The 25,404-nt window shown below is 57.4% G+C and overlaps 2 protein-coding genes across 2 annotated transcripts; one reads left to right on the forward strand and one right to left on the reverse strand.

The window, feature by feature from the left end:
- Positions 1-1,003: 1,003 nt before the first annotated feature.
- Positions 1,004-13,489, forward strand: LOC130604580 (prolow-density lipoprotein receptor-related protein 1-like). Its single transcript, XM_057419190.1, has 30 exons — positions 1,004-1,177; positions 1,792-1,911; positions 2,315-2,434; positions 2,515-2,742; positions 2,950-3,063; positions 3,164-3,283; positions 3,565-3,690; positions 3,789-3,995; positions 4,162-4,330; positions 4,470-4,638; positions 4,865-5,090; positions 5,451-5,576; positions 5,838-6,053; positions 6,277-6,585; positions 6,785-6,997; positions 7,175-7,750; positions 8,136-8,351; positions 8,548-8,786; positions 8,870-8,999; positions 9,333-9,511; positions 9,618-9,804; positions 10,137-10,355; positions 10,555-10,738; positions 10,996-11,197; positions 11,268-11,432; positions 11,701-11,901; positions 11,994-12,537; positions 12,673-12,801; positions 12,985-13,092; positions 13,164-13,489. Exons 1-30 carry the CDS (start codon positions 1,039-1,041, stop codon positions 13,487-13,489), a joined length of 6,207 nt encoding a protein of 2,068 aa, XP_057275173.1. The 5' UTR covers positions 1,004-1,038.
- A 3,778-nt stretch (positions 13,490-17,267) lies between these two features.
- On the reverse strand, positions 17,268-19,448 carry CLDN23 (claudin 23). Its single transcript, XM_057419053.1, has one exon. It carries the CDS (start codon positions 19,271-19,273, stop codon positions 18,572-18,574), a length of 702 nt encoding a protein of 233 aa, XP_057275036.1. The 5' UTR covers positions 19,274-19,448; the 3' UTR covers positions 17,268-18,571.
- Positions 19,449-25,404: the final 5,956 nt, after the last annotated feature.

Consider the following 25,404-nt stretch of genomic DNA (forward strand, 5'->3'; position numbering starts at 1 on the left):
AGAGCTGTGCAATACCCTGGTCTTTCCATCTACCTGACAGTACCTCTGCCCTGAGCTCCCGACTGACTTGACTGTGCCACAGCTCTTCTGTGCCGGCCCTGAATGGCACGCAGGAGGTCATCCCAGAGCTTTCTCTTCCTGAGCAAACACCCCTTGTGTGCGCGCAAACATCTCACAGACAGACAGTGCTGCTAATGAGTGTGTACCCACAGCAGCAACCACCCGGTTTCAGCTAACAAGCAGCAAGGTTTTGTGGGGAGATGAAAAGGGATTAATGCAGAGCATCCACGGCCAATGCATGTGCCTGAAGGACAGACTGGTCTTGGGGGTGCATAGAAACTTATACCACTATTTGCAGCTGGCTGGCAAGCCAAAAACTTGAGGGGCAACACACCGGCAGCTTCCCCAGGGTGTGCAGCAAGGGGCCTGCTACCCCCAGTGCCCATTTCCTCGGCTTAGGTGATGCTCCTCAGCTTTCCCCGGTCAGAGGGGGCTCTTTCCCAGGAGCCAGCAGCAGGTGCCTTATCCTCTTGCAGGGCTGTTTCCTCCCCCAGCCACTGCCTTTGCTCTCCTTGTTGTGCTCCAACGGCTTCTCCGCAGCCCTCAAGGTCGAGGGCCACCCCGGCGCCTGTGTTTTCAGAGGGTGCCCCTCGTCCAAGGCTGCCGCTGCCTTCACACGCGGGCGCAGATGCTGCGGGGCCCGGTTCACACGGCCGGCTCTCACAACAACCCCTGGCGATAAGGCAGCCCCCGGGCCTGGGCACCCTTTGCAGTCCCTCCCTCCCACCTCTCCCGGGGGTTGCGGGCACAGAGCGCGCCCGGCCCTGGCACCGCAGGTGCCCAGCCGAGGTCGGCGGCCGCGGGTGGGGTCTCTGCCGGCGGGGCGGGCCAGGGTCTCCGCCGGCGGCAGGCGGTGCCCGCGGTGCCCAATGGCTGCCCGCGCGCAGGCATAAAAGCGGCGGCGGCGGCGGTAGCGGTGAGCTCCCCTCTGCTGGCCGGGCCCCCGGAGCCCCCCTTCACATCACCCCCTCCGCAGCAATGTGCCGCCCCCCGCCGCCGCTCCGCCTGCTCCTCGCCCTCCTCAGCATCCTCCTGCCGCCGTTGCTGCTGTTGCTGCTGGTGCCGCCGCCGCCGCGCCTGGCCGCGATCGCCGCCGGAGCCGGGACCCGCCGCGCCCGTGAGCCGGGACCGGGGAGGGCTGGCTGGGCTGGGCTGGGGAGGTCCCTGCCCCATCCCGAGGGGTTGCGGTGGGCGCCCGCTGCTTCCTGGCTGCTTGCTGGTCCCCGCGATGGTCTATGGGAGGTCCCTATGGGCCACCATGGGTGTCTCTGTTTTCCCCCCTTTACGGTGATGTAGCGGTCCCTGCCCCCAGTACCATGCTTCCCACTATCAGGGTGGGAAGCAGCATGGTGGGGCCCTGCATCCTGTAGAGCCCTGTCCGGCTGCCTAGGGAGGCTGGGGGGTCCCTACTTTTTGCGGGGGGATGGAGGGGGGGGGGGGAACGGGGGGACGGGGGACACGACGAGAGGCAGCAGTTCTTCCTCCAGCCCTAGAGGAGGTCCTGGAGTGCCCTTGGCTCGTGCCAGCCTCCCTCCCGTTGGGACTGTGCTAGGACTCTCTAGTGGGAATCTGCGTGGGGTGGGTGCCGGTGGGTGAGTTGCATGGGGGGAGTGCCGATGGGTGAGCTGCACCGGGCGGGTGCTGGACGGTACGCTTCATGGGGTGGGTGCCGGCGGGTGCGTGTCCCGGCCGCCCAGGCTGACCACGGGCCGGGGTCCCTCTGTCCCACAGTGCCCGCCGGCCCCACATGTGCAGCCTCACGCCAGGCTGCCTGCGGTGCCAGCTGCATCCCCGTACCCTGGCTCTGCGATGGCGAGCAGCAGTGTGCTGACGGGACGGACGAGCAGTGCGGTGAGCAGGGGCAAGCTGCCACCCCTCCCCTATAGTGGAGTGGCCTGGGGGATCTGCACTGCATGGACGTTGAGGGGCGCTGGTGCTCTGGGGATGGTGGGGTAGGGCAGGGCAGAGGCACCTCGCTGGTTCTGCAGGTGGCTCCTGTGTGGCACCCTGAAGGGACCCTAGACCTCCTGGGGGATATCTGGGGCATCGGGACATATTCTGGGTCCCGTGCTGCGGGAGGCAGCACTCCACCTGCCAGAGAATCCTGACTGGGGCTGCTGTGGTCCAGCTGCTTGGCAGAGCCCCTTGGGCATTGCCAGCGCCTGCCCCTGCCAGGATAGTGGGAACCCTTGTAGCTGTGCCCTGCAGCTGTGCCAGAGTGGGAGGTCCCAGTGACGGTGTGCTATCCCTGCAGACGTTGCCTGTGGTGGGGACCCCCATGTTTGGCAGTGTGACGATGGCCGGTGTGTTTCTAGCAGTTGGCGTTGTGATGGTGTTGCTGACTGCATGGATGGCTCTGATGAGCAGGACTGTGGTAGGTGGTCTCTGCCGGGGAGGGCTGAGTAGGGTGCCTGGGACATAGGGCAGGGTGTGAGTGCTGCTCTGTTCCCCCAGTGTGCGGGGCAAAGAAGGTGCAATGTCCTGGCACCCACCACTGCATCCCACACTGGGAGTTATGCGATCGGCACCAGGACTGTGAGGACGGCTGGGATGAGGAAGGGTGTCCCCAGCAGCCATGTCTGCCTGGGCAGTGGCAGTGCAGGAACAGGGTGTGCATCATGGCTGAGTGGAAATGCAATGGGATTGATGATTGTGGCGATTCCTCAGATGAAGATGTCTGTGGTAAGTAACGTGTATGCTCCTCAGTGGGGTGAGACCCGTCTAGACCATACGTAACGTAGGGGGTATTTTGCCTTCCTGGGCCCCAGTTTCCCTTGGAATGGTGGTAAGCATTGCAGGAACCTGTTGATGCTTTGTGGGACTCTCCCCATGAATCTGGGACCCATGGCTTCCCCTGTGAGCTCCTGACACAAGCTGTGTGTGCCATAGCTCCCTGCCCACCTGGCATGGTGAGGTGCGACGAGGGAAAGTGTATCCTGGAGTCCCTGATGTGCAATGATGAGGATGACTGCCTGGACGGCACCGACGAACCCAGCACATGCGGTGAGTTGCATGTGGCTGTGGGCACTGCCTGTGTGGCTGGGGCCAGGGGGAGCTGCAGAGCTATTCTGTGCCATGTCACCCCTGGACTGTGTTCCCGCAGGTCGGAGCTGCTTTGTACGCAACGGGGGCTGCGCGGAGACGTGTACTGACACGCACTGGGGAGTGCAGTGCTCCTGTGGGGCTGGCTGGATGCTGCAGGCGGATGGACAGAGCTGTGCTGGTAAGGAGAGGTCAAGGTGTGCATGCTTCAGTCATGTGTGGCTTCAGCTGCCAAGAGTGGGGTCTCCCCAGAGCTAGTGCTCCTGTGGGAATACCTGCCTCCACCTTACTCCTGCCTGCCTGTCATGCCTGGCCCTGTAAAGCCTGTGTCCAGTCACATCCCAGCAGCAGCTAGTATATTTTGGGGTTGGGACCTTAGGTCCTGGTATCTAGGGAGCCTGCCTGTGGTCCCTGGGGAGAGGTAGTGATGCTGTGTGCTCCTGGCTGCACCTATCCCTGCAGATGTGGACGAGTGCTCCCTGGAGTACAGCCCCTGCAGCCAGCTGTGCAGCAACACCCCAGGTGCTTTCAGCTGCTCCTGCCTCCCGGGCTACACCCTGTGGCACAACACGGCCTGCGAAGTATCAGGTAGGGAGAGCCGAGGAGCCTGGCATGCCTGGGGGCTGTGCAGTGCCCCAGCTAGCCATGGCCCCACTCACCGGGTGACATCCCCCTTGCCCTGGCAGACAATGCAACGCAGATCCTGGTGGCTGTGGGGGAGGACCTGGCCCTTCTAGATGTGCGGACCCAAGTCTACCGGCCCCTGCTCTCCACTGAGACTGAACCCCGAGCCCTGGTGTATGACCTGCTCCGAGAAACTTACTACTGGCTCACAGAGGACGGCGAGCTTCGTGTTCACCACCCTGGGAAGGGCACGCAGCCCCTCTACCCAGGTGGGGGAGGAGTGAGGATGCTGGGTGCTTCAGTGGGGCTGAGAGGGGTGCTGAAAGCTGGGCTGCCACCCCAGCCCTGCCCCTCTCATAGAGGAAGGGGCATCTTGGGTTTTGCTTCTCAGCCTTGAGCAGGAGTGGCATGCCTTAAACTGCTCTGTCCCTGCAGATGCCGAGGAAGTGAACAGCATCTCCGTGGACTGGTTCACAGGGCAGCTGTACTGGGCCAGCAGCCACCCTCCAGCCATCTGTGCAGGGCTGGGTGATGGCCGGGGCTATGTGACGGTGCTGGGTAAGGATGTGGTACCAGAGCAGCTGACAGTGCATCCTGCTGCAAGGTGAGGAGCCAGTGAGCCAGGGGGTTGGCCTGGGCTCCTGGATGAGCAATGTTGGTGCTGACCACATCATGCCTGCTGTGGAGCTGTGGCAGCACGGGTTTTATATGCCATGAAGTGGGTGCTTAGTGCTTTCCCCTAGGTCCCTGTACTGGGTTAACCGTGGGCAGAGGGGCCGAACAGTCATTGCTGCAGCTGGTATGGATGGCTCAAACCGGCGGGAGCTTACTGTGGTGTCCATGGAGGAGCCTGTGGGGCTGAGCCTGGACCATGTGGCCAGCAGGCTGTACTGGATCAGCGAGTACAAGGAGGTAGGGGTGTGATGCAGTTGCCGGGCAGTGATGAGGTGGGATTTGGGAGGGTGGCCCTGGTTAAACTGTGATTACGGCTAATGCACTGGGGTCAGGGAGCAGTGCCCAGGTCTGGCACACATCCCTGGGCTGGGAGGGGGAAGGCACCACTGTGACCGCTGTGCCTGTGGGACAGTGCCAGCTTGTGTGAGTGCCACACAGTCACTGTGCCTTGCCTTGTCCCCAGTCCATTGAGACGCTGCGAGTGGATGGCGGCGGGCGGCACTCCTTTCCTGCTGTCCTGCGGAGCCACACGGAGCCGCTGGGCCTGGCTGTGTTCGAGAGCCGGTTCTTCTGGACCGATGGCATGGAGCTGGTGTCGGCCACCCGGGCCTCTCCCCGGGAGCACGCGGTATTGCTCCGTGCTCCTGTTTCAGCTTTCACTGTCCTACACGTGCTGCAGCAGCCCCCCCGTGAGTACCCTGATGGTACTGTGATACTCTGATGCAACTCACCTGCACCAGTGCAGGGCTGGCGGCATCCCTACTGCTTCCTGGGGTGCTGTGGGGGACTATTGTGTGTCCTGGAGCTCACTGGCTCCTGCCTAATGGCTCTTCTGGTCCTGTGGTGAGGGGGTGTTGGGTTGTAACAGAAGGGATGCTGCTGAGTCCCATGGCTTTGGGTAGAGCTGAGCCCTCCTGCCTCATGTGATACTGCTACCCTGCGTGGGGTAGCCAGACATATCCAGCCCAGGACAGCCCGAGCTTTCGGGGGATCAGGAGAGGCACGAGGTGTCATGGCTAACTGAGATCTTAATGTTCCCTTGCTCCTAGGGGATACTGCTGCTTGTGCTCCTGGCCTGTGCAGTCACCTTTGCCTCCTGTCCCCTGTGCACCCTCGGGGCTACAAGTGTGCATGTCCAGAGGGTCTCTTCCTCCTGCCCTCTGGGAAGTGTGAAGGTGAGTGGGGTCTGTGAGGTGGGCTTGGCTGTCTGGGGTGGGATGCATCCCTGTGGGACTCAGAGTGGGGCCATACGGGGCTATGGCTTTGGTGGGATGAGGTTTGGTGGAAGTTAGAGGGGGGGCATAAGGGGCTGTGGCTTTAGTGGGGTGAGGTTCCTGGCACACACCAGTGCTGTTGCATTTATGCCTTTGTTTATGCTGGTGACCCTGTCTGGTGCCCCTGGGGCTGCACTCACACACTGCTCTCGTACCCTGCAGAGCTGTCCATCGTGTATGCATCAGGGAAGACCATCTCCCTGGTGCAGGTGGGTCCTGGAGCACACAGCAAACGGGTGCAAGAGTGGCAGGAGCCCCTCCATCTGCAGGATGTGGACTGGCAGAGGTCAGTGCTCTATGGGACAGATGATCGTGGGACACTGCTGCGTGTTGTGGGACACCCTGGCCAGAGAGAGGCCATTGCAACTGGGCTGCCAGGTAAGACCCTATGGGGTGATGGAGGGCATGATCCCTTTCCTGGTGCTCCATGAGGCCTGAGATTCTCCTGGGGGCAGAGCACAGCAGTCCTATGGTACCCATCCTGGAGCTGTGCTGAGGCACTGGATAGCTATGGCCTGGTTTTAGGGGCAAGGGGGACCCAGGCAGAGGAGCAGGGTCATGGGACAGTCCCATAACTGCTTGTCTGCCTACTCTTGCCAAGTGTGCTCTGTTCGTGTGGACATCCGCTCGGGGGACCTGTACTGGCTCGCATGTAACCGGAGGGACATCGGAGTGATCCGGGCGTCTGATATGTCCTCGCGCATCCTGCACCGTTCTTACAGCAGCATCCAGCACCTCTTCTTGGACTGGCAGCGGGGCACTCTGTACTGGCTAGCTGGTGGACAGCCCCTGCAGCAGCTCAGCCTGGCTGGGGGTGCTCCGTGGGATGCATGGAACGAGACATGGCCTGGAGACCTGCCTGCAGCCATGGATAGCAGAGCCTTCAGCTTGCTGTGGAGCTCATCCCTAGGTGAGCCGTGGTGGCCTGGAGCAGGGAGCAGAGGTGGTCACTATAGGCAGGAGTGACCTACATGCATCAGGTCCCTGCCCAGGCAATATGGTGCTCATGGTTGAGCCCCTGGCCTCAGCTCAAAGGTCCCTGCCATAGCTGTGGGACCACTAGCTGGTGCCTGCAGTCCTCATGGTCCTACTGTTCCTCTGCCTCACAGGCCTGCGGGCACTGAGTCTGACCAAGCAGCAAGCAGTCACCCTGGCACCCAGCTGGTCCCATGGCCTTGTGGCTGCCTTCGAGCCATACCTGGTGTCTGCAAATGGGACAGCTCTGCTGCTGTGGGACCGGAGGACGCTGTCCCTTGTGGTGTCCATACCAGCAGCAGGTGTGCAGGGAGTGGTGGCCTTCGTGGTCTCGGAGCCGCAGGCTGGTAAGAGTGGCTGTGGCTGTGTGCCTGGCACTGGTGCTGTACATGATGGGGTTGGGTGGCCTGTGCTGCTCAGAGCTGGGGCAGGGTGCCTGGCTGCTGACAGCCATGTGGGGTGCTCTCAGAGGGGTCAGGAGGGACACCTCCAAATCCAGGGTCATGTTCTCATCCCTTTACCAGTGCTACCAAGCAAGGGGTCTGCCCTGCCACTCCCTCCCCCTGTGACTACCACTACAAGAACAGCTACAAGTACCACTGCTGCTCAGCCCACCACCTCCACCACGAGACCTACGCCAAGCAAGACCACCACCACTGCCCTCACCACTACTGCACCCAACAGCAAGGCTACCACAACACCATCCACCACCAGCCAGTCCACATTGACCAAAACCACTCCTGCACCAACCACTGTACAGACCATACCAACCAAGACCACCACTGTGCGGCGAGCCACCACCAGCATCACCAGCACCACCAGCACCACTCAGTCCTTGCCAACCAGGACCAGCACCACACAGCCAGCTACTACCACTCGGCGCACAACCAGTCCTGCACAGGTAGTGCCACCTACTTCATCCCTCCCATCCAGCCCTGCATACCGCCTGACCCCAGTCCTCCGTCTGTCCTGTCCTCGCACGCATGTGCCCTGCCGTGATGGCACCGAGTGCGTGGCCCAGGAGTATATGTGTGATGGGGAGAAAGACTGTGCTGATGGCTCTGATGAGGATGGGTGTGCCCAGCTCTGTGACACCCCAGGTAGGAGGTGTTCTTCTGTCCTCTGTGCTGGGGCTTCTGGCTGCTTCCTGGTGGGTTTGGAGGGAGAGGGCACTGGGAAAGTCTGAGTGTGTACTGGGCTCTGATGCTTGTGTTGTGGCATGCTGATTTCTCCTGAGCTTGGGACTGGGCCAGAGGTGTTGTCAGAAAGGAACACTGCTGCTCACAGTGACCTTGATATGACTGAGCTGAGCCTGCCTCAGTTGCTTTGCTTGGGTCCTAGGCTGCTGGAGGTGCACTGACTAGCAGGGACCAAGTGCCCCTAGTTGCTGTTGTGTGGGGTCATTCTGCATCTTGGGGGGCTAGTAGAGGGGCTGGGCACCCTGGCTGCCTACTGCAGGCTTAGTAAGGTCCCTTGTGTCCCCAGGGGCCTTCCACTGTGCAAGCGGAGCTGTGTGCATTGGGGCTGGGGAGCGCTGTGATGGGGTGCCCCAATGCCCCGATGCCTCAGATGAGACAGGCTGCTGGAGCCCCACACAGGAGTGTGCCCTGCGCTGTGATGGTGCCACCCGCTGCATCCCAGAGAGCTGGCTGTGTGATGGCCATGCCGACTGCCTGGACCACACCGATGAGCAGGGCTGTGGTGAGACCTTGGGGTTGGATGGGACAGGGGCTCCTTGGGTGGTGCGTGCCCCAGAGGTGGGTGGACTGGGTTTCCTCTGGGTCCAGGAGCATGCACTGCCCTGGGCAACCTGCTGAGTGGCTGGAGGGGCTGTACCCTGAGCTGGTGGGATGGGGATGGGGACAGTGCCACCTTTCAGCCCTGTCCCTGCTTGCAGTGCCAAAAGAGTGTGGCCCTGCCGAGTTCCCCTGCCAGAATGGGCAGTGTGTGGCCTTGGCCCTGCGCTGTGATGGTGACCGTGACTGCCGGGACGGCTCGGATGAGGAGGGCTGTGCCATGCCCCGGCCACTGCTCTGTCGTACAGGCGAGGTGGCATGTCCCCACAGTGGGGAGTGTGTGCCAGAGGCCTGGCTCTGCGACGGTGCTGCTGACTGCACGGATGGCTCAGATGAGCAGGTTGGTGGGGTGGTGGGGACATTGCCTGTCCCCCACTCGGTCTTGGGAGGGCTGGTGGCCCTGTTCACCTTCTGCCTTTGCAGGGCTGTCGCTGGGAGGAAGGATTGTGCAGGGACCGGCAGTGGGGCTGCTCCCATGGCCATAAGTGCATCCCTGATGTCTGGCGCTGTGATGGAGAGAGTGACTGCACAGATGGCAGCGACGAGGCTGGCTGTGAGCAGCAACCTCCTTTATCCCCTCTGTGTCTTGTCCAGGGGAGTTGGTGGGTGCCCAGCACAGAGGGAAGTGGTGATGTGTCTGTGCTGAGGTAAAAGGCCCTGTGTGCTCTTCCCAGCATCTGTGGTGGCTCCAGGTCCTGGGTAGCTGTTGTTCCTCTAAGACTGGTGGCCCTGGGATCAGGATAGCCTGAAGCCAGGCTACAGGCACAGCTTTGGATATAGCTGCAGTGATCCCATGGTATCTTGTGGGAGCAGCTAAGTCTGCCAAAGCTGAGAAAAGCATCTGGTGGATGAGGCTCAGGGCAGCATTTCCTGTGTGTCCCTGCAGGCCAACCTGCTCCCTGCCAGAGTGATGAGTACCCATGTGGGCGGGAGGCCTGCCTGAATGCATCCTTGGTGTGTGATGGCCAGCAGGACTGCGCGGATGGCTCAGATGAGGGGAGGAACTGCTCAGTGCCCTGCCAGCGGTCCTGCGCTCATCTCTGCTACCCATCACCCCTGGGCCCTGTGAGTGCCAGCAGCCCTGGTCTAGGGGCTTACCCCTGGTCTAGCTGTAGAAGGGAGCCCCATGTGTCTCCCGATGGGGGGACCCTGACAGCCTCTTTCCCCACAGCGGTGTTGGTGTGGCTCGGGCTATCGTCTGGCTGATGACGGTCTGTCCTGTATGGACATAGACGAGTGCACAGAGCAGGGTGAGGAAGCCTGCAGCCAGACATGCCTCAATACTCCAGGGTCTTACAACTGTAGCTGTCTCCCTGGCTACCTGCTGGAGCCTGATGGCCGCATCTGCAAACTCACTGGTAAGACATGGGATGGTCAAGCAGTGCTGAGGGTCCCTGCCACTCTGGGGTATACCAGCAGCTGGTGGGTACCTTTGCCCCCATGCCTGCTGCCAATGGGAGAAGCCTTGTAGCCTTCCCATGGATGGCCCTGTCCCCTCTGCCTCTGAAGTTCCACTCAGCTTTGAGCTGATTGGAAGATCCATCTATACTAGCTGGAGAACATGCTGTGTGGTAGGGCCAAGCCCCAGCAAGCTCCAGTGTCTGAGAGTGCTACATTCCCTGCCTGCATGTGCTGAGGCCGTGGGGCCATCAGTGCTGAGCAATGTCTGGGTGGCTCTGTGTTGCCCCAGGACCAGAGCCCCTGTTGCTGGTGGCTGTGCAGTCGGAAGTGCTGTCCTATGGCCTGCGGAGCGGACGTGAGGAGGTGCTGCTGGCTGCTGACAAGGATCGCGTTGTCTTCTCGCTTGACTATGACCTGGTGGAGAGGAAGATCTTCTGGATGGACCTGGCCACAGAAAGCATCCGCTGGCAGGGCCTTGACTCGGGGAAGAAAGGCACACTGGTGAAAGGTATGCTGTGACAGTTAGCAGGCTTGGCTGCTCTGTGACTCTGTAATCTCCAGGTTGCAGTGGGGTGCCAGACTGTGTGGTGCTGGTGGGAACACGAATGGGAGGAGCTGGAGCTCCTGGCGTGGAGGAGATCTGGGCTGGGAGTGCTGTGTCAGAGGGCCACGCAGCTATCAGCACTCACCTCATGGGTGCATTGCAGGTGTAAAATCAGACTGTATAGCAGTGGACTGGCTTGGGAGGAACCTGTACTGGACAGATGGGGCAGCAGGGCAAGTGCTGGCCACTCGCCTGGGAGCTACCTGGAGAGGGACACCAGAATACACTGTGGTGATGGATGGAGACCTGGACCAGCCCCACTCCCTGGTGCTCCAGCCTCTGGCAGGGTAAGGCTGGGACAAGAGGACATTGGGACCTCCTTGCCATCCCTGCCCCACTTTCCTCCATGGAGTCAGGCAAGAAGCTGGGAAAGAGTTGGGATCACCCCACCTGGGTGCTGTTACGGCTATGTAACTAGGGCAGGAGACCAGGCAACTTCTGTCCTGGGTGGAGATCTCAGTGGGATGGAAAGCCCCTCGCTGTTCTTCTGGGCTGCCCATGATGCTGTGGCAAGTCCACGTGCTAGCACCTCTCTTCCCACAAGGCTGCTGTACTGGTCAGAGGTGGGGAGCCATCCACGGCTGATGGAGGCCACTATGGACGGGAGCAGGCGGCACATGCTGCTGGCCCGGGGGCTGGGCTGGCCCACTGCACTGGCCCTCGACCTCCCCACCTGGAGGATCTTCTGGCTGGATGAGAAGCTGGGCAGCATTGGTTCTGCCCATCTGGATGGCACTGGTGTAAAGGTGTGTGGTGGGGCACTAGTGATGGGGCCCTGATGGGGACCAGGGTGGGCACTCATGGCCTCTCTTCCAGGTCCTGCAGCTGAGCTGGGTCCGGAGCCCCTTTGCAGCAGCTGTGTGCGAGGGGCAGCTCTACTGGTCAGAGAGGAAGGCATGGTCCGTGCAGCAGGTGGACAAGGCCAGCGGCAAGAACAGGACCGTGCTGCTCAAGAGACACGGGCAGCCCCATGGCCTCCAGGTACCTACCTGAGGGACCCCCAAACCCTGCTGCGCCAGCCCTGCTGGGGCTCCCACCGTGCATGGCCCTGCTGTCTGAGTGTAGAGCTCCTTGGGCAGCAGTCCCTGTGGTCAAGGGTCTCTCTTGGAGCATCCCTGTCTTACCATCCTGCCCCCAGCCAGGCTGTGTCTGGGCCTTGGGAGCATGGCATGGTATGGGTCATGCTCAGCTCCACTGCTGCATGCTGGTGGTCTAGTAGGGCTGAGAGGCTGAGCCTGCTTTTCTACAGGTGATGCACCCAGAGCTGCGCCCTGTGGCCTCTAACCCATGTGTGGCACGTGGCTGCTCCCACCTTTGCCTGCTGAGCGCCAGACACGTTGGGCAGTGCCGGTGCCCTGCCGGGCTGACTCTGGCCGCCGATGAGACCACTTGCCTGCCCCTCCACGACTCAGCCTTTGCCCTCCTGGTGTCCCAGGCAGCTGTGGTGCAGGTACCATCCTCTGGAGCCTGCCCTGGGGGCTGCTGTCCTCATCACTGTCAAGGGAGCAGGGTCCACATCCTACTGCTGCCTTCTTCACCTAGGTCTACCTGAAGGACCTGCCCACGATGGCTGGATCCCAAGGTTTCCCTCCACACCGGGCCCTGCCCTTGGCCAAAGTGGTCCACCTGACAGCCATCGACTATGCAGTGAAAGACAAGAGCCTGTACTTTGCAGAGGTGGGGGGTGACTCCATCGGGCTGCTGCGCCTGAAGGACTCAGGCCGGCTGTCCTGGAAGCAGGTGGTGGCTGTGGAGGGCATGGTGACATCCCTGGCCCTGGACTGGCTGAGTGGGAACCTGTACTGGATTGGGGGGCAGCCGCCCAGCATCCACGTGGCAGCTTCTGGGGGGCGGTGGGCCCTGGCACTGCTCAGCAAGGGGCTGCAGGGCGCTGCCTGGCTGGCACTGTGCCCTCGCGCCTCCACCATGTGCTTTGTCACAGCGGCTGGCAACCGCGGGCCCGGTGCTGTCGTGGAGTGCGCAGCCATGGACGGCACCGGCCGCAGGGTGCTCTGGAGGAGAGCCCGGGCTCCCACTGGCCTCGCCTTTGGGGGTGTTGGCACCCGGCTGTACTGGGCAGACCGTGGTGAGTGTGGGCTGAGCAGGGACACTGCTGGGGGTAGCGGTGGTGCAGGCGCTCGGTCTGCAGGGCACAGCCCCAAGGGGCAGCCTTGGAGACCCCTGTGTCCCCACGTCTGATGTCCCTGCATCTGCCCTGCAGAGAGAGGCACCATCAACAGCATCGAGCTGGACGGGTCCCGTCCCCGGGTGGTGCGGGAGGGACTGCATGGCCTCTCCCTCTTTGCCATTGGAGAAGGCTTTCTGCTCTGGAGTACGACCTCAGCCAACGGTGAGTCCATCTGCTGTGCTCTGCCCAGCTTCTCCTGCTGCACCAGAGCACGGGGTCTCTGCGAGCCCCTGAGGGCTGCAGGCAGCCCCTCCTGGGGTGAAGGGTAGGCTGGGGGTCCCCACCTCCCATCCTGAGCACCCTTGTGGAAGAAGATGAAGCAATGCCAACCCCGTGTATCTTCAGGGTCTAGCAGGATCTGGCACAGCCGTCTGGAGCGGGTTGAGAGCTGGTGGTTCCCAATGGAGCAAGAGTTGGTAGCCATGAAGATTTACAGCCAGTTCTCTCAGGAAGGTGGGTCTGGGGTATCTGGGCAGTTGAGCCATTCCCTGTGGTGGCCATGCTAATCCATGCTATTTTGGCAGGCACCAACGGCTGTGCGAAGAACAATGGCGGCTGTGCCCAGCTCTGCCTGCCCAACCCTGCAGGGCGGCTGTGCCGCTGCTCCCCTGGCTACCGCCTGGTGCGAGGGGTGGAATGCACCAAGGCACTGCCCTGCCCAGCCCCGCTCCAGGCCTGTCCTGACCTCCAGACCTGCATCTCCAGAGAGCAGGTCTGCGATGGGCACCCCAACTGTGCTGATGGCTCTGATGAGTCTGACTGTGAGTGCCTGCCCGCAGCCGGTGTGTGCAGGGGTGCTGCCTGCCCAGTTTCCCCCAGTTCGGGAAGGGGGGGTCTCACCTGTGACTGATCTATGTCCACCCCGCTAGGCCCTTCTCTGGAGGTGGGGACCCAATTCCCCGTGATGGCAACATCTGGAATGTCTCATGTGGAAGAACAGAAACCAACCTTAGCCAGAGCTGCACACAAGTCTCGGCAGCCCGGCCCCAGTGTGCCTGCAGTCCCTGGTCCCAGGGAGCGTGGACAGCCCTTCCTCGTACCCCCCAGCACTGAAGAGGTGTTGGGGGCTGTGCCGTGCAGCAGTGAGATGTGTAACCTGCATGGGGACTGTGCCATCGAGGCTGGGAGAGTGACCTGCCACTGTGCCCTGGGCTACCGTGGTGACTACTGCGAGGAGGCAGAGGTGCAGCCTGTTGCAGGACCTATTGCCCTGGGGGTGGCCGTGCTCCTGGTGCTTGCTGCTGCTGGTGTGGGGGCCCTGGCCTACATGCGGAGGAGGGACAGTCGGAGGAGGTGAGCTCTGGGGCTCTGCTGGGACAGGTACAACTGGGGATGGAGAGGGACAGGGTCTGCCTTGCCTACCCAGGGGCAGCATGGTGTCCTAAGGCATTCCTGGGCTATTTGGAAAACTCCCATCACCCTTGCAGGCTACTACGGGGGATTGTGGCAGGACCTTGGGATCTGCCCCATCTCAAGGAGATGGCCATGCCATTCTCAGTTGTATTCTTGTTTTCCTAGCAGGACCTCAAGCACTGCCTCTACCCGGGTGCTGACCTTGTACCACCGTGAAAGCGATCCCGAGGAAGAGGATGAAGAGGAAGAAGAGCTTCCCCCGAAGAGTGACACCTTTGTAAATGAAGCTTATGATGGGAAAGAGGTGAGCAGCATCTGGAGCAGGCTCTGATAAGGACCTCCCTGCCACCTGAGGGTGCCCCAAGGCTCCCCTAATAGGCAGATCCCTCCCCAGGTCATTGGTGCCCAGTCCTGAAATAGTATCTGCTCTCCTGCTGGGAGAGAGGGGGGGGTGCCTGAAGTCTGGCTGGTACAGGGACTGTCCCATTCCTGTACCAAGGTGTAGGGTGGGCTCAGGAAGGCTAGCTCAGACTCAACCCTGATGCAGCCATCTCTGATCTCTGCAGGAGCTGCCGGCCCCGCTAAGGAAAGGAACATCTCGCTCCGATACTTTATGTTCATAAAGGAACATTGTGCAGCATCTCTGGTGCCATTGTGGTTTGTGTGGGGGCTGGGGAGGGGAGGACAGTTTGTTCTTCCCAGCTCTCTTAAGCTCTAGGAAACTTAGAGTCCAGAGCAAAAACCTTTGGGAGGTGTTTCAGGAAGTTTCCAGCTCCAATGCAGCCTGTGAACCACTTGAATTTGATCCTCTACTGCAAGGGTATACACCTTGTGCCATCCCTTAACCACACTTGGAACCCCTTCATAGAATCATGGAATGGTTTGGGTTGGAAGGGACTTCAGAGCTCATCAACTTCTAACTCTCCTGCCATGGGCAAGGACACCTTCCACTAGACCAGGTTGCTCAAAGCCCCATCCAGCCTGGCCTTGAACACTGCCAGGGATGGGGCAGCCACAGCTTCTCTGGACAACCTGTGCCAGTGCCTCATCACCCTCACAGGGAAAGTTTTCTTCATTCTGTGTAATCTAAATCTCCCTTCTATCAGTTTAAAGCCACCCCCATTGTTCTGCCACTATATTCCTTGTAAAAAATCCTTCAACATTTCTGTAGGCCCCATGTAGGTATTGGAAGACTGTTGAAAGGTCTCCCAAAAGCCTTCTCTGCTCCAGGGTGTACAACCCCAACTCTCTCAGCCTGTTCTCATGGGAGAGGTGTTCTAGCCCCCTGATCATCTTTGTATCCCTCCTCTGGACTCGCTTGAGCAGGTCCACATCCCTCTTGTGTTGGTGCCCCTAGAGCTGGATGCGATACTCCAAGTGAGGTCTCATGAGAGCAGAGCAGAGGGGCAGGATCATCTCCTTCAACCTGCTGGTCACGCTCCTTTGGATGCAGCCCAGGATATGGTTGGCTTTCTGGGCATCAAGCACACACTGATGGCTCATGTTGAGCTTCTTCTCACACAACACCCTCAAGTCCTTCTCCTCAGGGCTACTCTCGGTCCGTTTTCTATCCAGCCTGTATTTGTGCTTGGGATTGCCCCAACCCATCTGCAGGACCTTTTACCTTGTTGAACTTCATGAGCTACATGTGGGCCCACCTCTCTAGCCTATCAAGGTCCTCTGTATGGCACCCCTTCCTGCTTCCTTCCATCTTAATCCACTGTCCCTCTGCAGCAAGGCTTAGCTAGTTGACCAGGGTGTTTTGGGTTTGTCTGGAGTAGAAATCTGTCTGAATAGCTCTGCAAAGAAGCTGGATTAGCTCTTGCCCTGTTATTCTGGGTGCTGAGCAGGATTTTATAGTGCATTTCTGACCTCCTGAGTGTCCCTCACAAACCAGTGAGACCAGTTTTACTGCCTCACACCAAGCTAATGATGAAAGGGGAAATATACACTAGTTTCTTACCCTGTGATCTCTTCTCCCCTCCTCTGAAGTGGCTGTGCTCAAGGAAGGAGAAACCTCTTTCAGAGCTGATTTTTGACCGTGGGGGAAAAGTCCCTGAGAAAGGTGCTATAAAAGCAACCTGTTCTCTTTTACAAACCTTTTCTCCCTGCTTCAGGCAAAGCACAGGGGAGCTGGGTTAGCTGTACCCCCTGGCTCCCGGCCTAGCCTGCCTGGCAGAAAGCCCATAACCATACCACAGCACAGATCCGTTCCTCTTCATTTATTCTGCTGTTTGCACAGCCCTGAGTTGAACAGAGACATGTGGGAGGTGCTCCCCATCCCTATTGCCAGCCTAGAAGGCTGCACATTGCTAACCTGTACCTTGTTCACGTTAAAGAGAAAGGTCTTTGCCTGAGGTTTCCTGCAGCAGTGTCAGACATTCAATTCCAGGGAAAACAGTAATGCAATAATTGAGTGGTAGAGCAATAGGGATAACTTGAGCTGGATGCCTCTGGAGAGGGACCCAGAACAAAGAAATCCCTGGGGTTTTATACCCTTACAATCTATGTACCTGTGCTTTGTAAGTTCTTTGCATGCCTTGCACATGCCTCTTTGGTCCAGTGGTGATTTTTGGTCTGGGGTCGTCTTGTTTCTGACTGGATTCTTGCTCTGTCTCCAGACATGCCCTTAGCTGCTCTATCTGGACAGGTTGCAGCTTTGGAAGTACAGGTTTTCCTCCAATTGTCCCTATTCCTTTGTCATCTTGGTTTGTTTCCCATTGTCCCAATTGTTTCTTTTCTTCTGCTGAGCAACCCTTCTCATACACAGTTTTTGGGTCTGACAAACCTGGCCTTTTGTTCTGGTTCCCAGATTCCCACAAAAATAACATTTCCTTCTGACATTTTCTGTTCTCTTCTATCTCCTGGCCTTGGTCTAAAACCTCTGCTTGATCTTTCTCTTCCTTCACTTGTACCACCTCTCACTTGCAAATTCTTGGCTAATGCTGCTGCCAACAAATGAATCTCCTGCTATTTTGTGTTCCTTTCTTTCATTAGTTCAACTTTCTGCTCCTCTTCAAGACCATCGTACATGAATACAGACACACACAAAATCTCTTGCAAACTTTCTCTTTGCCATGCTGGCAATCTTGAGTGTGTCATTAAAGTTCTGTGGTGTCATTCCTCTGTATTTGAACAGAGCTTGTTGGAGCCATCCCCAGGAGTCACAAGGATGCTCATCAGGTCTCTGCCTGTATTCTTGTACTGAGCTGATGGTCCAGTTCACTCCTAGCTCCCCACATGCTTTAATGACTTCTACTAAATTTCCCCAATTTTGCAGTACATTGGCCAAGGGTGTCCCCTTTTCTATACCAAATTTATTCACCATTACCAGAAAAAAAACCCTGTCAAGGAGACACAAGATTTAGAAAGGACCATCTTGCTTTCTAAACTCCTTCTCAGAGAGAAGTCTATGTGTGGATAGATTCAATCTTCATCACAGACTTGGTCAATAGTCTGTATCTAAAAGATTGTATTTCTTATTGCTAAGAGGAACTCAGACCCCTTGTATGTGCAGCTAATGCTGATCAGGCTGCGCACCCATAAGCAAGTTGCAGCGAGGGAGGGACTCAAACTCACTACAGCATTGTTTCTGAATCTGCTTAGAGAATTTTTAATACTCACCCTTTCATGCCTCCTGCTCCAAAGGTCCCAGGAGCAGAATTCACCCAATGCCAACAGTTGGATGGAGACCAGAGGGTGTGGAGGTGGTGGCCTAGGATCCCATCTGGGTCACCAACCTGTTAAAGAAAGGTCTTTGCCCTAAGCTTCCTGCAGCAGAGTGTCAGACATCCAATGCCAGGGGAAAAATAATTTAATAATTGAGTGGTAGATCCATAGGGACAGCTTGAGCTGGGTGCCTCTGGAGAGGGACCCGGAACAATGAAATCCCTGGGCTTTCATACCCTTACAGTCTATGTACCTGTTCTTCATGTGCCTTGCACATGCCTCTTGGTCAAACTGTGATTTTTGTTCTGGAGGCTTCTTGTTCCTTATTGGATTCTTCTTCTGTCTCCAGGCAGGTTGTTAGCAGCTTTTATCTGGATAGGTTACAGCTCCTGCTGATGGTCATGGCTTCCTTATCTTCCAGTTTGCACTGGTCTCAGGGACTCCTTTCACTTAACTAAGCAACAGTTCAAGGCAAGTTCAACTTTTCTAGGTTGCAGCTTGCAGCTTAAGGCTTCAGCAATGTTAGCTACTCATGCTAAGCAAAACTACTCATACAAAAGAATATAGTTAAAAGAATTCAGCTAACTGAACTTTATTTACAACAGTCACGTGGGAACACTGGAGCTACCTTTGCCCAAGCTGCTGCACAGTGGAAGAGGATGAGCTAAAAGCTTCATGGAGAGACTGCAGCCAGGGCTGATCCTCAACCCAGCACAGCTCTGGCACAGTTGAGGGACCTGGAGCACAGCAGGCTTTTGAGGAGGTTGCAGAGACTCAAGCCAAGTCCTTGGTTTTGTTTCCAGCCTGCTCTGAGCTACCCCAAGAGAAGGGCATGGCTTGGAGGGGCAGGAGCCAGTGCTCCTCTCAGTGCCAGGCAGGCACGGTGCCCACTGCTGTCCCTGTGCTGGGGCTACAAGTCAGAGTCACAAGGCAGGGTGCTCCTCCACTGCTGTCCATGTCGCTCGTCCTCCAACACATCCCAGGGATTGCGGTAAGCCCCAGTGGTGGGGCATGGCTCAGCCTCCAGCACAGGGCTGGAAGGCAGTTTGGGGGCCCTGAGCTTCTTGCAGCAGTGGTGGAAGCTGAGGGCGAGGGCCAGCCCCCCCAAGATCTCAAAGCAGCTTCCCAAGTAGCTCAGCACCAAGCTGTAGCCTACAACCAGTGTGCTGCCCTCCGGTGCGGGCAGTACCCACAGCTCATGGGTGTACCAGGAGGCAGGCACAAGGCTCAGCAGCCCTGAAAGGAGCAACACAATCCCTGCCACGCCAGCCAGCGTGTGCCGTGGCTCCTCCTGCCAGCAGCGAACCCCCAGGGCAGCCACCAGCAAGCCCACCAGAGTGAGCACCATCGAGGAGGGCATCATCCCTTGGGCCACCTGCACAGGCACCTCCTTGAAGTAGCCCAGCTCATCAGCTTGCCCGCAGAGGCGGTTGTGACTGCTCTGCCGCTCCGTGCAGATGTCCCAGATGCCCTGCTCCGTGACGAGGTCAATGGGCTGGTCGGGTATAAGGCTCACCTGCCGCCAGTTGGGTGCCAGTGTGCCCGTGAGCGTCAGCAGGAGCCCGCAGGGGCACAGGACCAGCCCCACGATCATCGCTGTCGGTGTCCGCATGCTGGGGAGGTGGTGAAGAGGCACAGAGGTCCGCGGGGAGGTCCGGGGGAGCCGGGGCTCGCTGCTCGTCACCCGGTCAGAGGAGGTGTCCCTGGTGCCCCAGCGCTGCTCGGCGCAGGCAGTGGTGCCCCAAGGAGAGGCAGCAGCCCCGGAGCCCCGCAGGGTGGTCGGTCAGCCCGGCTGTGCCCGGGGCATGGGGAGGTGCCAGCGGCAGGAGGAAGTGCGGGCAGGGAGGAGCCCGGCACAGGCAGGGCTGGCCGGCACCCAGCCCCGAGCGCCTGCACGGAGCCCGGGGGCAGGCAGCCGTCACGGGATAGAGGTGGCACTGGGACATCTCGGTGTCACACCAGGGCTGGGCAGCGCTCCGTCCCCACGTTTTCCTGCTGGGGAAGAGCGGGACCCCGCTGTAGCTCCATCAATTAAACTATCTACTGGATTAATGTGTGAAAGTCATTGATTAAGATGAAATGCTAGCGGGTCTCACAGTTCGTAAGGACTGCGTGGTATCCCAAAAGCCCAGGAGACCTGCCCAGACCCTGGTCTGCATTTTCATAGAATCACAGAATCATTTATCTTCTTGCTCTTCATCCCAGCAAGCATCTCCTTCGTCCCTCGAAGAGCACTCCTGAGGTCGGCCCTGCTCTTCCTTTCCCAGGCTGCGCTCAGAGGCCACCCGCAGGGACAGCAGCCTGGCTCCCAGTGGGAAAAGTGCCTGGGATGTCCATTGAGAGAGGTACAGGAAGTCACCGCATTTGAGAACCCCTATGTGGGATTCTGAGCCACGAAAGGCATTGGTCTTGGGCCTCTCTGAATGTCATACTGCCAGTCACGCTGGGCCCAAAAGAGGGCAGCATCCTCTGCGTATTACTCTGGGATGATGTACCCCAGCTGATCTGGAGGGCTGGCTGCATGTGTGCTCTGCTGCACCGCTGCGCTGCCACGGGGTCTGCGTGGGTCTGTGCTACAGAAGCTGTGCCTCAGCAACCTTTCCTATGCCTGTGTCCTACAGCTATTCCTGAGTGTCCCCAAAGCCGTGCTGCTCTGTGGGTTAAACACCGGATCTCAGCCCAGCTGGAAGGCAGGGGGGATTGGGCTCAGTCAGAGGCTCATGCCCCCAGCTGTGCCTGCAGGGCAGCAATGCTGACAGCCAGCTGTGCCTAGCTTCAGACCGGGGACATCCAGCTTTGTTGTAAGCAGATAGTAGTTTGCTAAAAATTGGCACTCCTCAGCTAAGAACCTAAGCTAACTGGTTAGTCTCATTAACTTTCACCCTACTCCAGACATGCTAAGCTGCCCATTTCTGCCCATGGAGCTGTGGGTCCAACCAACACACCAGCTGCTGCCTGCCTCTTGTGTTGCCCAAGGCTGCCTTCTGCCATAGGACCCCAGCCCTGACCAGAGCTGAAAGAGCCTGAAATCTTCTAGTCCTGACCTGACTGTTTTTCTTTCCATTTGGATACGAGGTGCAGGTTAGGTGTGAGAAGACATAGTTCCCCTTGCTCCAGAAAGAATGGGCTGGAGGTGAGCTGGTGGCACGGTGATCCTGGGTGCCATGGATGAGTACTTGTCAGTGCCATTTGGTTCCTCCCAAGCTCAGGAAGCTTTTACTGAGGTGACAAGGTGCAGCTTGGTGGCAGTGCTGGCAGGTAAAACAGTGGTCACCTGTGGACCAGACAGGCTGAGCTGTAGCTGTGAGCACATGGGAGCAAGCCCTGAGCCCTGTGTGGCTGAAAAGAGCTTTGCTCCCCATCCCAGATGTTTGTGTGTGGGCCATGCTCCAGCACTGCTGGAAAGGGAGGAATTCTGCATGTTGTCAGATTTGCCCTCATTTTGTCCAGACAGGCCAAGAAACCTAGAGGCCTGCAGCTCAGGATGCAGGGGTCCCACAGGTAACCCAACCCTGTGCTTTGCAGTGCCTGCCCTAGGATGCCTCTCCATATAGCACCTTCCTTCTCCCCTTGTCTGCTCCCCCAGCAATGCTTGGCACCTCCTGCCCTCACTCCCACAGGGCTGGGTATGGGAGGTGGCCACTGCTTGGATCTGCATCAGCAAGTGGAAGCCGGGTGCTGGGAGCATTGCAATTAAGCACCAGGGTCAGGTTTAAAAACCTGGGCTTTTGCAATTTATTAACTATGCCTGGGAGGATGCATCTGCCCTTTGGGCTGGTGCCCAGGCTCCTGACTGTGGGGCAATGGTAAGCAGATTAGGTGATGTGGCCCTGATGCTGAATGACCTGCCCTGAGTAAGCTTGAAAAGGAAATGGGATTAACAGAGCTGTTTCCTGATGCCACGAAGTTATAGATTGTTCATTTCTTCCCTTTTACTTTCTAATGAGGCAGTATGAAAAGCAATTCAAATCAGAGCCTGGGCCTCTCCAAGCTCTGGGGAAGCATTTAGAGCCATCTGGTCTCAGAGATAAAATGGCCTGGCTAAAACTGCCTTCCTTCCCACAATTCCCCTAAGCTGCTGGGTGGGAAGAGCCACCTTTCTTGGTGTTTCCTACTTCTCCAAGGCTGTGACTTACTTTTTCCTACCTTGGCAGAGTCACCTCTTTAAGAATGCGATAGAAACTTTATCCAGACCTGGCTGAGTTAGCTTGTGTTGTATTATTATCTTTTAACCCTCTTTGTAAACTGGAGGAGCAGCAGAAGGCCTTGAACTAACTGGAACTGGAAAAGATCCAGGGCAGGGTGGTCAGAGCTTGAGACTGACTACAAAGGAAAAAAAAAAGACTAAAAAAGAAATCCATGGTGGGCTATTTGGTGTTGAGTGGCTGCTTCCAGCCTCAGATACCCTGTGTTGTTGAAGGCTGGGAATGCATCCAGGGCAGTATTGCTGTGTTCAGCCTGTTCCCTTCCTCCCTAGGTGACTGCTGGAAGCCACTGGTGGTGATGGGACCCCAGACTGGACAAGTACTGGTGTCTCTTATGTGACAGTGGCTCAGTGTAGGATCAGCAAAGGTAGGACTAGTGGCTTTTGGGTTACAGCGCTATCATAGAACTGAGCAGAGCTTGGTGTAACAGCTGGGCCTTTCCTAACGCCAGAAATGGCCTCAGCTGGGGAGCACATGCACACAGCAGTCTCCATAGCTTCCTCTGTAACCCTTAGTGCTTTCAAAAAGTGGCTCCCTGCATGAAGGCAGCTCTGTGTCTTCCCTGTCTGCTGTGCTCATGACACTGAGACCAGGATGGGACAGGCTGTGTATTTGTGAAGGGGTTACTCTGACTCCTTCCACTCACTGCTGCGGAGCTTGTCCTCAGCAGCAGCAGGATCTCTCAGCATCCTGTTTGCTGTGTGGGGAAGAGCAGGGGCCAGGGCCGTTAGGCAGAAGTCTGCAGCTGGCAATTCCTGTTTACATCGCACTGACCCTGGGGCTTTGCCTGCATTGTATACAGTAAGGTCCCCCCATTCCACCATACTGCCGGCATGTCATGCAAGTTATATTGTACCTGACCAGTTCTTGGGTTCAAAGGGGCCATGTTGGACTCTTAGCCATGTGGCATTCAGGACTGCAGACATGACAAACAGAGTGTGTGCGCTGTGCCCTGCTGGGCTCCCCTATGCCTGGCAGGTGCCCAGCAGGCACAGTGCTTGATCCGGGCTGTATCTTTCAGCCTCTCTCACCTTAGGAGAATTCACTTGGCAGAGCACCACGTCTTGCCCGCTGTATGAGATCAGGACTGACTGGGAATGGCGCTCTGGGGGGCTGCAGTTTCCCCTGGTCTAGCCCCTTGGACAGTTCTACCAGCCACCTGTGTTTGCCTCTCTTTTGCGGTTGAAACCCTGCAGGCTGGAAGCAAAGCAGGATGGCTCCAACAGCCCATGCTGGATTTGTTTAGCATAAGACCTGGTTGTCTGAGCCTCTCCTCAGACTACATCCTGCAGGGAAGTCTCATTAAACAGGTGTCTGAACTGAAGGAATTGGTTCTGACCATTCCATTTTGCTGCTTTTTGTTCTAGAATTTTGAGTGGGGGACTTTGTAACTGCAAAAGAAGGGTGTCCCATTGGCAACTCATTGCTTTCAAGCCATGGCCCAAGCACTGTGTGAGTGCAGCCAGGACACGCTCTGCATTGTGCAAACAGCTGCAGTTGCAATGGGCTTCTCCCAGACTGGCTCCCAGCTTCTTCCCTGGACACACACACTACTGCCTTTGTGCCCGCTGGGAGGCCAAGGACAAGCCCCCAGGAAAGACAGGGTCCTCCTTGCTATCTAAATGTGGAACAGACTTCTGCGTGTCCTCCCCAGAGCATGGGCAGTGGCGATCAGCACCCAGGATGTGGCTCCATGCTCCAGCTCTCCAGCCTTCAGCGCAAGATGTCTGCAGACAGATTCATTAACCTTCCATTTGCCCATTGACCTGCCACCCTCCAGACTGGCCATGGTGCTGTTGGTAGCCTTGAGGATGCACTTCAGAGGGGCTATCAGAGACCAGAGGATGTATTGAGTGTGCAATGGCTTGCAAACCCTGTGCTGGCAGTTCCCACTCTGGGGCTGTGGCCCAGCAGTAGCATACTATGCTCAGGCCTGTGGCCCACAGGAGTCTTGGCTGCTCATGCTACCCAAAACTCAGCATGAGGGAGCTGCATAAACCCGTGCAATTTGGGGGCAGCATCCTGTAATGCCTGCAGGGAGCAGTAAATCCATCAGTGAGTGCTGAGGTTGTTCCCGCTTTGTTTCTGCAGCCCAGCTGTGACTCTGAACACTATTCAGACTAGGTCTTGGGAATGAGCTGCTGAAAGCCTTATTAGGTGCCCCCCAGGTATTCAGTCACCCGTTAAACTCCTTCACTTTCAAACTGCTGCACTTGAACTTGCCAGATTGCCAGTGCTGCTTCTGAGTCTTTACTTTCAGTTCAGAGAATATCTGAAAAGCATTTTTGCAGCTGTATCTGTTTTTGTCTGGCTCGATGCTGAGATGGTTGAGAGCGGTTTGGACACGCAGTCCTCGTTATGGGTTTCAGACAGGGAGAAGAGAGCAGCTGAAGCTGTGTCAGTCTGCATGTTTGTCCAGTTCCTGGGCCACAGAGCTTGGGAGCTAAAAGACAATGCCAATGCCCGTGGGTGCAGAGCACGTTGCAACTGGCAAGGCAAAAGCAGCACTTCATGTTGGGGTTCATGTAGTTGCTGTACATGTGACTCACCTGCGCTTACTTTGGTCTCTTGTTGGGCTGAAAGGCCTGAAACCAAAGCACAGATGGCTCATGACTGTGCCTTTATGTATATTCTAGCAGTTGGGTCAGCTCTGTGGGCCAAACCACTGGATGTATGGCCAAGGCTGAAGGAGAAAAGGCCTGCTTAAACCTCTCCTCTTGAGAAAGCCCTGGGCAGGAGACAGTTGGGTTCCATGCCTGTTCTGGGAACTGAGAAACAGCATGACTTCTAGGCTATGGGAATTTTGTTCTGATAGTTTAAGATGGAAAGATTGCTGTGTCTCTCTCCCATGTAACTCGCTGGTGAACAGATTGCCCAGGTTTGGTGCGCAGGAGAATCCTGCCCCCTTTGGAGAAAAGCACAGGACTCTTCCAGGTTAGTCAGGAAAATCTTGCAAATGAAAGGAAAATCATAGAAAATCATAGAATAGTTAGGGTTGGAAAAGACCTTAAAATCATTTAGTTCCAATCCCCCTGCTAACAGTTTTCTTCTTGGCAAAGAGTCAGATCCATGCAGCACATCCTGCCTTCAATGTACTTGATACCATCAACACATACTTTTGAGGCAGTCAGTACATCAGTGGAGACAAAACTAATTGATTTTGGCATGGAAAAGCTAGTGAAATCACCAGCCACAGAGAATATGAAGTATAGGTACAAGAAAAGCAGGATTAATCTTGGGTATCTTGTGCCTTCCCTTTTATATCAAGGTAAAATACTACCCTTGTAGGCCTGTGCCCTGCAGTTTGGCCACCATCTGCTTCTTTCTAGCCTTGTGTTCCCTTGGAGAAAACAACAGTGTGTGCTGCCTGGACCTGTCACCTGAATGTTTAAACATACATGCATGGCCAAAAAGCCACTGGCATATGGGCTGGGGCAGGAGGAGAGTATGTGAAGGGGAATATCACCATTTGCCATGGTTCTTATCCTCTCATAATGTAAATTCACTGGGTAAACAGCATTATCGGTAGCCCTCATCA

This window comes from Pezoporus wallicus, unplaced genomic scaffold (genome assembly GCF_028554395.1).
Source record: "Pezoporus wallicus isolate ANWC-B61680 ecotype Strahan unplaced genomic scaffold, APGP_CSIRO_Pwel_v1 contig_2384, whole genome shotgun sequence".
Classification (NCBI taxonomy): Eukaryota; Metazoa; Chordata; class Aves; order Psittaciformes; family Psittacidae; genus Pezoporus; species Pezoporus wallicus.

Bases quoted from the DNA above. Each gene is read 5' to 3' on its own strand.
- LOC130604580 (XM_057419190.1), top strand. From the start codon at position 1,039: ATGTGCCGCCCCCCGCCGCCGCTCCGCCTGCTCCTCGCCCTCCTCAGC. The intron at 6,998-7,174 runs GTAAGAGTGGCT...TCCCTTTACCAG, and splicing joins GGTCTCGGAGCCGCAGGCTG to TGCTACCAAGCAAGGGGTCT. The intron at 12,538-12,672 runs GTGAGTGTGGGC...TCTGCCCTGCAG, and splicing joins GCTGTACTGGGCAGACCGTG to AGAGAGGCACCATCAACAGC.
- CLDN23 (XM_057419053.1), bottom strand. From the start codon at position 19,273: ATGCGGACACCGACAGCGATGATCGTGGGGCTGGTCCTGTGCCCCTGC.